The sequence below is a fragment of the Zonotrichia leucophrys genome, chromosome 18, assembly GCF_028769735.1.
Source record: "Zonotrichia leucophrys gambelii isolate GWCS_2022_RI chromosome 18, RI_Zleu_2.0, whole genome shotgun sequence".
NCBI classification, from domain to species: Eukaryota; Metazoa; Chordata; class Aves; order Passeriformes; family Passerellidae; genus Zonotrichia; species Zonotrichia leucophrys.
In genome coordinates, this window is record NC_088187.1 from 2,869,082 (window position 1) to 2,883,551 (window position 14,470).

General features: G+C 42.9%; 1 protein-coding gene across 6 annotated transcripts in view; it reads left to right on the plus strand.

Annotated features, from left to right (window-relative positions):
• UNK (unk zinc finger) overlaps nucleotides 1-14,470 on the plus strand; it is a 45,511-nt gene that overhangs the window by 5,047 nt on the left and 25,994 nt on the right. For all 6 annotated transcript variants that reach the window (XM_064728853.1, XM_064728855.1, XM_064728858.1 and 3 more), the window contains exon 2: nucleotides 14,109-14,318. In XM_064728853.1, coding sequence (XP_064584923.1) covers nucleotides 14,109-14,318 — 210 coding nt within the window. The remainder of the gene's footprint in view (nucleotides 1-14,108; nucleotides 14,319-14,470) is intronic.

The window sequence follows — 14,470 nt, forward strand, 5'->3', positions numbered from 1 at the left end:
TATTAGGAAGTGTGAATAGTTACAGGAAGTTGGAAATATAAAGTGCTGGAGTGTGAACAGGAAGAGCTGCCTTCACAGTATGCTCTCACCACCAAACACATGTGCTGAAAATAACATTTTACATTTTATGGTTCTTCAAAGGCCGAGTGTTGAAAGGCTCCAGCTTGAGATAGGGGCTGGTGAGGGAATTTGGGCCCAATCTGTGCCCCAAATGTGTTGGGGCAAAAAGGAATTTTTCCCTCCTGTTGAAGTGGAGCTGGACCTGTGGTTTTCCTGCTGCATTCCCACTCCTTGAGTACTTCTGGATATCAGTCTGACAGGGAATTCACATATGGATAACTGCTCTAGAGGTGTCATATCAATATTTTGTCAAGCAGAAACCTTTGTGTACTGCTGCGACGTTCTCAGAATTAGTTTTGGTCTGGCAAGGTTTGGTGTTTCAAAAATCCAAAACTCCATGAAAGAGGAGAGGAGTTCAATGGTGCAGAATTGTTTCAATGTGGAAGATGGTTCTTTAATTTTTAATGTAATAAAAAGTATTATGTTGATGATTATCTGTTCCTTGCATTAGCATATAGGATATATTATATACATTATATATATATATATATATATATATGTATGTATGTATATATATAATATACATTAGCATATAGGATAGCTTTTTGTGGCACAGGAGGCAATATTAAGGTTAATAACTGTTCTATAAAATTGAGGACTTGCTGATTCTGTGGGTCCTTCCCAATTCCATTTATTCTATGATCCTGAGGACCTCAGAGCTTAGAGTTCCCCATTATATCAATATTTCTCATTTTGTAAATTTATGTATTGTCTAGTATTTTTTACATCATGTGGCTTTATTTTAAGGAACATTCTATTGGAATTCCAACATTTTATTGACTTTGGAGCTCTTCTTCTTCCAGAAAAAGCTTTTACTATCTTCTAGGAGCAGCTGAAACACTGATCCTTCTTATTCCAAAGGGTCTGATCAGTGTCCTGAGGAAAATCTTCCTGCAGAGCCTTCCAGCATCCCTGCCTGGCTGCTTGCTGCGTGTCCCTGCCCCTGTGAGAGCGTGGCAGGAGGGAATGTGTCAGGACATCAGTTAATCACACTTATTGTGAGGCAAATTAGCATGAGCTGTCACTGACACTGTGTTAATGCTGAGGCTGAGCCCGGGCAGGGACACAGCCCTTCTGTGGTCCCTGCTAAAGGAGCTGTATTTTTATTTTAAATTTCCCAGAGAGGAGCAAAATAAAAAGGCAATAATATCTTTAATTGCTGTGTTGAGGCTCGTGGAAAGCTGCTTGTCAGGACATGAAGAGCTGTGTTGGCTTTCAGAGGATGCTGAGGAGAGGTTTTGTTCCTTCCATTAATTTTCTGCTTTTGAAAACTTCAGAAATCTTTTTGAAAGCAGCAGAAATAAGCTGAAGGAGATGGTGAGAAGTTACCTGGTCCCTTTGCCCAGGAGTCACCTACATCACTTTAGCTAAGATTTTTTTTTTGGGTCTAATTGTCATTGATTTTTAATATTGTATCAGTTTCCACTTTAAACTGAATTTTGGTGAAATTGTGAATTATAAGAGGGAGTAAATCACAGCACTTTCTATCTTATAAAGCATTTATGTACTCTATAAACTTTCTGTAACGTTCAGCAAATCAGGTGCAGAGCTGTTGCTGAAAGCTGTGTGTGCACAGAGCCAGCAATTCCCCCCATGTCCTAAATTAATGGGTGCTCACATGCCAGCAGGCTCTGGAGCAAATGCTATTTCTTAGCTACCTTTTGTCCCCTCTCATTTATTGAGACAGAGTTTGTCTTTCATATCAGAGCCTCCAATATCAGGAGCCTCAGCAGAAAGGTGCACAGGGGGATGCTGAAGGTTTGTGCCTTCCCAAACTCCTCCTAGTGATGACAGCCAATTGAGATGCTTGTGATGATTTCCTCAGCAATCTCTTGTCTTGTGTATTTTGATCAGTGCTTGATGCAGTTAATACCAGCTTGACATTTGAAATATCAGCTGGAATGAATGTTCCCTTGCAATGAATACCAACAATTCCTTCTCTGCTTTAGTTCTGGTGCAGCTTCTGACTCACAGACCCTCACCCTGCTGTAGTATTCATTCAGGTTTAGGAGGTGATTGTTACAAAAAGGAAAGTTCTAGGTTTTTATTTAAAATAAATATTTTAAGCAATTTTAAGCATTAAAGTGTAGTGATGGCAATAAAAGAGCCAGATCACTGAAATGCTCAATACTGGCCTGATTCTTATCTCTTATTAGAAGTCAGGGACATTTAATTGAATGAAGTTGTCAGAACAGTGGTAGAGAAGAAACTTGCACTGAATTTGTGGTCAAACAAGAAAAATCTCATACCACCTCTAATTATCTGCTGGTCAAAGTGGCAAATCCATTTCAGCAGAGCATGTACTGCCTCCCTAAGACTGATGGCACTGTTAAGTGCAGCTAAGAAATTAAGGTGGGATGGCTTTTTATCACTATATGCCTAAAATTGTTGTGATTAATATGCAGCCATGGCCATATAAAAAGGGAATTAGTTTTTTGAAACTGTTCTGGATGAAGTTGGAACCAGAACTTGGGGGCTGGAAGTGGGTGATCTTGAAGGTCTTTTTCAACTCAAGCCATTCTATGAATGGAATGGCTGAAAATAATACAAAATAAAATATAATTAAGTGTTATTTGTTATCCTTTGTCTTCAGCCTGTCACCACATGCTCAAAAAGAAGCTGTCAGTCCACACCCAGTGTGCTCTGAGGTGATTTTTTTTTTGCTCCTCTAAAGTTTTCAATAGACCATGAGTTTTCATTGATGGCACTTGACTGTTACTGTCATAGCAGAAATACAAACAGCAGATGCCTGAGGACATCTGTGCAGCTTTACAGCAACAAAAAAATATTGTTTGCACATTTAAAATATGAGAGTGCCACCAGATTTATCAGTGCATTGATTAGCAAAGTGGGAAGTTGTGGCACAGCCTGGGGTTTGCCTGCTTTCCCCTTGGAGGAGAGGGGGTGTCAGCATTCAGTGGAGCTTCTTTGGACACCAGAGTGTGCAGGACAGTTATTCAGAGCTGTGCCCTCTGTGTGGAGGGTTGAAATCCAGCCCACTGAGCCACAGCAGGCACAGATGAAGTCTGATTTGAGTGCTGAGCAGAAAAGAAAATCGATTGAATGGTTGACATTGATTCTTCAAAATCAACCAGTAAGGGTTGGCTTTTATCTCTGTGCTGGCACATGGGTATGGATGCAGGTTCATGCTTGTTAGATAATCACTGTGTTTTGTTTCAAACTCACAGCAGAAAATGTCTGTTCACAAATGAAAGCCTTTCCAAAGAGGCTGCTGCAAATCTGCTTGGTGTTTAACCTGAGAAGAAGCAGATGCTATTTAATTTCCAGTGGAGATTGGGCTGGGTGAGAGCACTAGAGAGCTGTCAGGTCATGTGGAGCTGTGTAAATACAGCCCTTCAAACAGCTCTGTCATGTTCCATCTTAAAACTGTGAGTGTGGGGCTGCAGCTATCTGTGAGCTGTGTGTTAAATCATGGGGGTCTTGGCATGGCCAGGACAGGGAAGGATACTGTGCTGTTTCCAAAGCATCTCTTGTGAGACAAAATGTTGAGGCTTAGCTGGCTAAAAATGCTCATAACAATCTGCAGCTGAGAGCCTGAGCTGAGCTGTGGAATGGTTTGTATGGAAATAATATTTTTTCTGAATTGCCCATTATGAATTCTTGCATGTGGGATGTTTTGTTTTAGGGAACTAGCAGAGTGAGTAACACAAGTTTTCAAACAGCCCAGCCCTGTTCCCAGCCTTCCCTGGTGTTTCTACAGTTGTAAGCCCTGGTAGGCTTTGTTAGTGCTTGAATGGGTGGTGAGAGAAGTACAGTGAGGAAAAAACCTTTGCTGGAAACTGGAACTTTAATTTTTACAGCAGAGGACATCAGGTGTTATTCAGACTTTTAATTTGTTGTTCCAAACCTGGTGTGTGTTAACCCCACCTTCCTGAGGCTACAAACACTAACACTGGGATAAAGAGGCATCATCCATAACAGATGGGATAATATGAGTTAATACATGAATTAATATGAGTGAAAATTTACCTGGCTATAAGCTGAATAAATGACCATAATAAATAAGTCTGGGGATGGGTGTTTTTTGTGAAGTAATTAGCAGTAAAATATTTAATTGCTTGTATTTAAGCATATGTTGCTACATTGTGCTGACACCTGGAGCAGGTACAGACCCTCAGCTGTGTGGGTGCTGTGAGCTCCAGTGTTTGCCCTGCAACAGGCTCAGCCCACGTTCCTGAAAAAGAATTATTTCCATATGATCCTGTTTTCATGGGCTCAGCACTTACACAGGTGCTGTAGGGAAGGATTAATGACAACTAAATACTTGTGGAGCAAAACCAACCCAGAGAGGGATGAGGGTTGTCTCAATTGGGGTGATCCATGTTTGAAAACAGCAGAGTGTGCTTTAGGCACGGTTTACATAAACTAATGGTGTTAAATTGCAGATATGTCATTTAAACTTGGAAAAAATGGGCTGTGTGTTTAAAACATTGCATGAACTGCCTAAATATTGAGTTAATTTCGAGGTCATGTCTAATACATATTCATTGCCAAGTAATTTGGGAAAAAAAGGATAACTAACTCAAGGAAATGTAAATGTAAGTTCAAGGCTTTATGCAGAATTCTGGATCTTGGTAAAAGGCTTTTAAGGAAATGCATCTGAAATGTAATGCCATTAAGTGTTTGCTTTTGCCAGTGCTTGGGTTATTTTAATTAAAAAGGTGAAAGCTCTGTGTAAACAAATACTTGTGTTTGAAATGGATTTGATTGGTATGACTTGGTTATATACATTTCATGGTCTGCTGATGCTACAAGTGCCTGCTTTTTAAAGAATGACTCAAATTGCTTTGTTTGTTGGGTTTTGAGTGACACAACTCAAAGAGTGCCAAGCAAAGGGATGCCCAGCTCCCAGGAACTCTGAGCAAGGAGCTTTTCCCAGCACCCAGGGCAGGAGCACAGCTGTGCCTCGTGGAGCTCAAGTCTTGGCTGCTCACAAATGTGATAAATGTGGGTTTTATCAAGTGAGCTCTGCCTTGAAAGCCTTGATTTTTGTTCCTCATCAGGACAGTGTTGCAGGGCATTTCTCTCCAAACAAAGCCATTTTTGCTGTAACTGCAAACTGAACAATGTTTTGCCTGAAGCTGGTGCAAATCTGTCTTCCCATGATGGGCCTGCACCACACTTCTCTGCTTTCCCTTCGTTTTTCAGTGTAGACAAGGCACAACTGTTTGTCTGACTTTTTCTTCTAATTGAAAAACATCCTGATGGTTTCTGATAGTTGCCAACACGTGTTATTTTTAGCCTGAACTTTTGCAGTCACTCAGTTATCTATGAAGTATTGGAGATACAGAATTCATTCATCATAGCTGAAATAAATTCCCTGTGCTCTTGTCCATCCCCTGGTCTCCTTTGAAATCCAGAAGTGGAGCTCCAGTAGGGATCAGGTTGCTGTTGGATGTGACTGTGTGCATTTTGGTGTGTTCTCCTCAGTTTGTGTTTTACCTTCTGCAGTATGCTCTGCATTTCCATTTATTTGGAAGCATCCAGCTCAACTTTGCTTGCTAAATCATTGAGATGCTGAGAAAATGGAAGAGTTAAATGATACCTACCTATTTCTACAACAAAAACTGGGGCAGCAATGGGTTATGGATGTGAGCAGTTGTCATTTTGACCACTGAGGTACACAATGAGTTATAAGAAGTCTTAAAACAAAAAAACCTCCACAACCAAACAAACCCAACTCCATGCATCTGTAATAAGTCTCTCCAACTCTTACTTTCTTTATTTGCCCTTAGACTGACATTGTTGTCAAGCTCTAATGGAGGAGGGGAAATCTAACAGCTTTAAAATCACACACTGCTGTCTGTGTGTGACCTTTTTCCAGTTGATGGTTCAATTTATTTAGGTGATAAAGAAAACACTGAGGCATGTGAAGTCTATCTTCTTGACAGATCTGAGCTTACTGAAACTTTTTTCCTCATCCTTTTCTCCTTCCCCACATTCACAGTCAGCCTTTTGTTTTTATAAAGCGATCCATATATTTTTTCTTTGAGGTTTAAATGCTTTCTAATCTTTTCAAGGTTTACAGAGCTGTACCTGGCTGCTGAGGGTGTGGAGAGGCAGATGGACTGATGGTTCTGGAGATGTCCTGAGAGAGATGTTTGCCTTTTGTGCCAGGTGGTGCATGGTGTATGCAAAAAGTTTGGTCTGTGAGGTGTGAGGGCTTGGTCAGGTCTGTGATGTTATTTTTCTAAATACAATTAAATGTGGAAAAAAGGGGAAATATCCAATATTGGTGAGCCACAGTAGCTGACAGACTTCATCTAGTGGGTGAGCATCCCTGCCCATGCAAGAGGTTGGGAATAGATGATCTTTAAGGTCTCTTTCAACCCAAACCATGCCTTGACACAGATTCCTGGTAGAACTTGTTGAGAATTTTTCCTGAAATTATGATTGAAACTTTGAAGATTGCTGCTAAAAGTGTTTGTTATTGTTTCATATTCAACAGTGACTCATGTGAGGCTCTGTTTCAATATTAAATTACATCTGCCACTCAGTAAAAAATATTTATTGAAACAGACTTGTCTTTATTTCTGCTCTTAGTAGAAGGACACTGAACATTGCAGAGCTTTAAAACAGGGTGCTGGAGGTCTGCAGCTGCTGGTTCAGGGCTTTGCTCAACTTGTGCCACCCCTAGGAGCAAGGAACAACAGCTGCCATGAAGTCAGATTGTTTCACATCTTTCCTCCCAAATTCCAAGAAATCTTGAGAGTTGAAGGTTCTGTTCCTTGTTGGGTAGGTTTGCATTGAAATGCCAACATTTCCTAAGACATTGTGTGAGTGCTGGTATAAAACTCTCCAAATGATTTTTAACAATCCTGTTCTTTAACTCCATGTTTTTATCTCATTTATTCTGAAACATCTTGCCCCAAGAGCAAAACCTCCTGAGCAATGTCAGAGCTGCATATCATGGGTGTTCTCTATCAGTGATATGTTAAATGAAAGGTGTATTAGTAGGATTTTTATTGAGTATCCTGTTGGAATAAGTAGATTCTGTCATGCACCACTGACTCATTTCAATTGGAATACCACAGTTCAGTAAAAGAAAATAATTGAGTCATGGGTTTCTTACTTAAAGTGTGTCTGATATCATCTTTTGCAATAAAATTTTATGAGGGTGAAATGAATTTAGAGAGCTGATTTAATATGGACAGCTCTTTTCCTCTTGTGTTGGGGTGGCTCTCTGAGCTTAAGAAGAAAATAGCAGTTTTGAAAATAATCCCAAAAGATAAGCATTATTGAATTAGAAATATCAATATCTATAGTTAGATATTTTCTCCTGGGTTTTGCCATGCTGTCTACTGAGCAGACAGTCTGTTGGATAAGCACACCCTGGTTTGCTTCAGATAATTTTATCTGTGTTAGCTCAAACCACTAATTTAAATTTTTAAGTGAAACTGCTGGGATATATATGTGTGTATATATATATATATATATATATATGTATGTATATATATGAGTTTGGTTTGGTTTTTTTGTGTTTTTTTGGTTTTTTTTAACCTGAATTAGGCAAACTTTCTCCATGCTGCTCTCTGGACAGATCAGTGCCACTCAGAGCTTCTAGAGGAGGAAAGGTGATGAGCAGCTGAGAGCAGTGACCTCTCAGACTGCATTTTTAGGAAGGAGATGAACTGGGACCACCTGAGATTTTACAGAGAGGTCCATGGCTTCATGCAGTCCTGTCTGAAACAGCAGGACATGACACATAGAAAAATGCCAACAAATGTCCCCAGCATTGCCATGTATTTTTGTGCCAGTGAAATGGGATTTTTGCCAGTGTAATACTTTGAGAGAAGGCACACATGGCTAAAATAAGTGATAATGGCAGAAGAGCATTTTCTCCCTGATATCTGAAATCTTATCAGGAGTGTCAGACTTGGTTTGAAGAAAAAAAAACAACTCTTAAACCAAAACCCAAGCCAAAAACACACAAGCTAAAAATTCATTCATAGATTTCTTGTTAGATTTGCCTCTGAGGGCTCTTCTGGACAAGTTCTGAGAATCTCTATACAGCCCTGAACTGGTAATTTCTAATATTAATGCTAATAACAAAGTGAAGTGCCCACAGCAGGCTGGACTTTGGGACCAGCCCAGTTCTGGCTGCCCTCTCTGGGTTTGTGAGCCCCAGGAGCAGCTCAGGGAGTGAGCCCCAGTTCTGGCTGCCCTCCCTGGGTTTGTGTGCCCCAAAACCAGCTCTGGAGTGAGCCCCAGTTCTGGCTGCCCTCTCTGGGTTTGTGAGCCCCAAAACCAGCTCTGGAGTGAGCCCCAGTTCTGGCTGCCCTCTCTGGGTTTGCTGAGCCCCAAAACCAGCTCTGGAGTGAGCCCCAGTTCTGGCTGCCCTCTCTGGGCATGCTGAGCCCCAAGAGCACACAGGGAGTGAGCCCCAGTTCTGGCTGCCCTCTCTGGGTTTGCTGAGCCCCAAAACCAGCTCTAGAGTGAGCCCCAGTTCTGGCTGCCCAATCTGGGTTTGCTGAGTCCCAGGAGCACACAGGGAGTGAGCCCCAGTTCTGGCTGCCCTCCCTGGGTTTGTGAGCCCCAGGAGCACACAGGGAGTGAGCCCCAGTTCTGGCTGCCCTCTCTGGGTTTGTGAGCCCCAAAACCAGCTCTGGAGTGAGCCCCAGTTCTGGCTGCCCTCCCTGGGTTTGCTGAGCCCCAGGAGCACACAGGGAGTGAGCCCCAGTTCTGGCTGCCCTCCCTGGGTTTGTGTTCCCCAAGAGCAGCTCAGGGAGTGAGCCCCAGTTCTGGCTGCCCTCCCTGGGTTTGTGAGCCCCAAAACCAGCTCTGGAGTGAGCCCCAGTTCTGGCTGCCCTCTCTGGGTTTGTGAGCCCCAGGAGCACACAGGGAGTGAGCCCCAGCACCAGTGGCCATGCCCTGAGTGAGGAGCTGCTGTCAAAGCTGCTCCTGGTTTCCAGGGTGTGACACAGCCCAGCAGTGCTGCCACAGCCTCTCAGCAGAGCCTTTGCCCAGGTGCCAGAGCAGTTTCAGGGGTGTAAACACCCCCCAGCCGTGTGTGGAATGGAGCTGATGGTGGTGTTAGATCTCACTGCTGCCCTGCATTGCAGATTGTGTCCTAGGCTGCATTAGCCAGACTATAATGTTATATTATCTCATGGTGCTCTCTCTGCAGAAGGTTCAGGTGCTGTTTGTGAGCCTCTCTTTGTGCCCAGGAGGAATTTTGGCAGAAAGGGGGTTGACCTGGAAGAGCAAGAAGGGCTGCAAAGGAGAGGAGCTCATCTTGGGACCTCCCTAAAGATCTCAGGCAGTGTGAGGGGTGTTGGAAGTAAAGCAGAGCCTGGCTTTGCATCACAGAAGCCACAAGAGTTTTGAGGAGTCGGTTTTAATATTTTCATTTCCTTGCTACTTGGCATTGTTTCTCTCCCTGGTTTTCCTGATCCCTCTGTTAGAAAGCAGAGGCTCTCTTGGCATCAGTGTGCATCTTCCAGTGATTTCTGGGAGCTTTTGGTTAAGGCTTTTATGAGGAATTTGGAGCTCAGCTGTGCCCTACCAGCACATTTTCCTGAATTGAGCTCACTGCGCTGCATGTGTGACTTGGGTCAAGTTTGACAGGAAGCTGCAGCCCTGGAAGCAGGATGGATGCAATGCAGGAATGCTCTCATACTGAGCTGCTTGAGCACACCAGTGTCAACCAGAAAAGCTGCAGAAAAGCAGGAGATCTCTGCACTAGGAGACAAGGAGGGGACCAGGACACAGCTGCAATTGTGGAGGACAAAAATGAAAGTTCTAGGTTAAAAATTCTTCTTATCTTTGTTTGGTTTTTTTTTCCCCTCTTTTTTTTTAGGTTTGAATTTTTTTCTTCTTCCCCCACTGCGCCCATCTTTTTCCCTGCAGCTCCCAGAGCAGTTCCTGCTCCATTCCTCCAGGGCAGAGGGGGAACCCCTGCAATTCCAAGCTGCAGAGGTAAACACTTGCTACCCTGCCCTGGAGCTGCTACTGGCAATTAAAGCCAGTGAACACCTCCCCTCTAGTGTAAATAATTGCAGAATAATCACTGCCCTTTCCCTCATCCCAGAGGAAGTGGAATTTCAGCAGAGTAGCATTGAGGCTTTTCTAATGCTTTGCTGCTCCTGTTGGTCTTTAGGAGTTCCTAAAACTACTCCAAGAACTTCTTCTTGTCTTCCTAAGGAAAAAACCTTCATTTCCAGCAGCATCCGTCCTGTTTGACAGCAAGTTCAGCTCAGCCTGGGGACTTTGATCTGCATTGTTCTGGCCAGTCTTGTCCTATTTGTTTAGAATTGCATTCATCTTTGTTTACTAGGGCTCATAAATGGTAACATTTCCTGCAGGAATCTGGGTGTTGCTGTTGATGTTAATGTTGTATCAGAAGACACTGCTATGTGCTTTCCACTTTTTAAAAATTACATGGGTATGAAAATACAACATATACTCACTTTTTTTTTTTTTTTTTTTAGAAAAAGAAATATGGAAGTATAAAGTATAGAAGTATAAAGAAATATAGAAGTAGCTCCAGTATGAAATAGGGGTAATAATTCTTCTGCCCCTCAAGTGAGGGCTGTAGGGTTTCCTGAGGAGTTGAGAAATGCAAGTTATCGTTGCTGGATTTCCTGTTCCTGTACAGACACAGTTTGGCTGACATGCTATGAAATGTGTACCAGTTATCAACATGTTTTCAGCTTTGAGGGTTGGTCTGAAATTCCCTTTTTCAGCTGTTCTGGAAAAAATAAAATTACGGAGACCATTGACACCAGAAGGATCTGTCATGACAGTGTTCTCTGTGTTTTGTTTAGAGCCTTTGCAAAGAGGCTCCTGAAATATTAATGGCTTTCTGATTTGTGAGACATCACATTGTGGTGGTGCAGGCTCTGTATCCTCTCTGTGTTCCCAAAACACACGTGGTTTAGAGGCCTTTTATATATTTTAATACTAAGTGGCTGGTTGAGTGGTCTGTGTTCTCCCAGAGGAGCCAAAACTCACTTCATGGATCAAGAAAATAAAGGGCTGTAAGGCAATTTACCATTCAGGCTATTGTGGAGGAGGGTGATTTAAAACGTTGTAGTGGCTTGGAAAAAAGAAAAACCCAAAGCAGTGATTGAAAGGCTTGAAATGACTGAGTTAATGTGACAGCTCCCCTTGCCTCACTCGGGTGTGCTGCAGAGGTGACTGTGCACAGTTAATGCTCTGTGGTTACCTGTTTGCAGGACTTGCTTTGAAATTAGAAGTGAGACATCATTTATTTAATAGAGACCATTAAAGAACGACTTTCTGATGAAGCAAGTTAGGTGTTAAACACTTTTCAGGTGAACCATTTACTTATGTAATTATCTCTCATTAACATTACAATAAATGTTTCTCCAGGGAGTTTAGCCAATCATGAAATGCAATTAATTTTCAAATACTCTTCAGCAACAATTGAGACACTAGAGACTGAAATCCCTAGTTAGTGTGTACATTTTTAAACTTCCCTGCTGAAGGGAAGCAGCTTCAGCTCAGCTGATTGTGGAGCTGTTAAACTCTCAGATTTTTAATTGTTTCATTTGGGCCTATCACAAGTGTGGAGTGCTGGGCTCCAAACCAGGTTGTGCAAGCCTGGTATCTCCCCTTAGTTTCCCGAGCACTGAGGAGGTTCAGGATGCTGTTCTTGGACTTCAGCCCAGCACCAGGTGAGGATGGAGGAGTTAAAGTGCTCTTGGTTTGTGTCTGGGATTCTGGTTGCTGTGTGCTACTGCCTGGGGCTCGTAGCCAGCTGTGTTGTCGTTTGTCCGTGTGTAAAATGGGAGTAACACAAATCTCGTGTCTCTAAGGTGTACGTGGAGGTGTGTGAGTGAAAACGACTGGGTGGTGATTGTATCATCTGTGAACAGCATCGTCCTGCTGAAGGTTACTTAATTCACTTTCTAACCAAAATGTTGTTACAGTCACTTTTGTTCCAAGTCTTCCTAGTGCACTGATAAGATAAAATAATCTGTGGAATTCCACCTTCTACAAGTACTTGTTCCAACAATTTAGAAAGCTTTTTGAGGAGGGATGAATTTACCAGAGCTTTCAGTTTCCAGATTAATTGCTGGTGTGGCTGAAGTAGGGATCTCTGAACAGAGCTGGATTTTCGAACGGGAAAAGGAACAAAGTGATGTTGTTGGCCCTCACCTGTGCCAAGCAGACCTGGTTCTGCAGCTGGCTCTGGTTTTTCTGTGTTAAGCCTTGGGCCCCAGTGCAGATACCATTCCAGGCACTCTGGATTGCAGGGGACAGATGGGCTTGGGTGGAGAAGAGCTTACAGTGGCCATGGAGGCTTCCAGCCCCAGGCGTTCGCAGATCCCAGGCAGTGGAACCTGCAAATCTCACGTATTTAGAGGTTGAAGAAGAGAAAGAGCTTTTATCCTTTCATGCTTGCAAAATCCAGTGTAGGAAAGCTCTTGCCACTGATACTGTCTCTTCATAGCAAACAAATAAAACCACTTTGGTTGAATCTGTGCATTTTCCTGAGGCTTTCTCCTCAGCTGGGGTAAAGAGGAAAGGAGGCTTTATTTACAGATGTTGCTTTCAGAATGAGCCTAGTGCTGTGATATTATCTGTAAATACGTCTTTGGGCATCAGACATCTTTCCATTTATTTAGAAACAGGAGATAAAGACTGTCTGACATGGGAATGAATTCCTGCACTCCTTTTTGTTGCCTTGGAGTACATACGCAGTTTAAAATGAGTCCGAATCTGCTGTTATATCACCCTGTTGCTTCCAGCAGAATAGTTGTATTTTTTTTTTTGACCTACAAATCTTGGTCCTCACTGTTTACACTGACCTCATAACATAAGAGACCAGAATGCTCCAGGTTTTTTGCCTTGTCCCTGGATGTGCCTCTGAGACCGAACTTGGTGGGATTTGGGTCTGAGCTGCCGGAGCTGTTTGGATGTTCCCTGTAAATACAGGGCAGCCCGTGGGTTTCAGCAGCGTGGATTTTGTAAGCACCTACACACAGATCACAGTCAGATCATTATGTTGATCTAAACCATTTTGTAATCCTCTACAATCTGGGTTTAGAGACTGTTATTAGTGTCACAAATAAAAGCTTGTGACTTCTTTAGTTCTCGGGATAAAAGAAGCCATGTACTTTCAGGGAATTACATATTAAAATTAAAGCAACATAAACATGTGGGAGTTTGAGGATAGTTATCCCACTTTGCAAGACTGAGATCTGAATTAATATGACTGCAAGAAAGAAATTGGTTCATTTTTATTTTGTAATTGACCGTGTACTGACAAAGTGGGGCTAAAGCAGGGATAGGCAGAAAAAGTCTCTAAATTTAAAATCTTGGCCATGTCTGAAAGCAGGGTAAAGGGATAAGGCTTGAAAGAGTCTTTTAAAAATTTTAAAAATCTTGACCATGTACTGACAAAGCAGGGCTAAAGCAGGAGGATAAGGCTTGAAAGAGTCTTTTAAAAATTTTAAAAATCTTGACCATGTACTGACAAAGCAGGGCTAAAGCAGGAGGATAAGGCTTGAAAGAGTCTTTAAAAATTTAAAATCTTACCTGTTCTGAAGCAGCTAAGCAGGAGGATAAGGCTTGAAAGAGTCTTTTAAAAATCTTTCTTTAAAAATTTTAAAAATCTTTCTCAGTAACTTGAAGCTTTAAATGTGGCTCAAAGAAGTGCGTTCTATTTGGGGTTTTTTTCTGTTATTTTTTTTTAACTGAACATGTAGGAAGGAAACCCCTTTTTGCCCAGATAGGTCACAGATTTAGAAAGGGATAGAAAGGTACTTAGGAGTTCTATTTTCTCACAAATGTTTCCTAAGCTCATGAAAAGCCTCTTCAAAACGATCCGGGCAGAAAGCGATTGCAGCTCGTGTTCCGTCCCTGTGTGTAATGGATATCTCGCCATGGCAAACACGGGCGGGCCCGTGAGGGGAGCGGGGAGGGTGTGGGAAGGACAGCAGACACCTCTCTGTGGGAGGCTGGGCCTCACCCTGGGGCTGCCATCCCGCTTCCTGCAGGTACCTGAAGGAGTTCCGCACGGAGCAGTGCCCGCTCTTCGTGCAGCACAAGTGCACCCAGCACCGGCCCTACACCTGCTTCCACTGGCACTTTGTCAACCAGCGCCGGCGCAGGTCCATCCGCCGCCGCGACGGCACCTTCAACTACAGCCCCGACATCTACTGCACCAAGTATGACGAGACCACGGGCATCTGCCCCGAAGGAGATGAGTGAGTAAAGGCTGCACCCCCTGCTTTTCAGGCATTAGGCTTTTGGGATCAGGCCAGGTGATGATTCCAGCCGGTTCTTGCAGAGATGAGGCAAGTCAGCAGTAAAGCAGCTTTGTCACATACGTAACATGAGAGCAGATGTAAAATCTGGA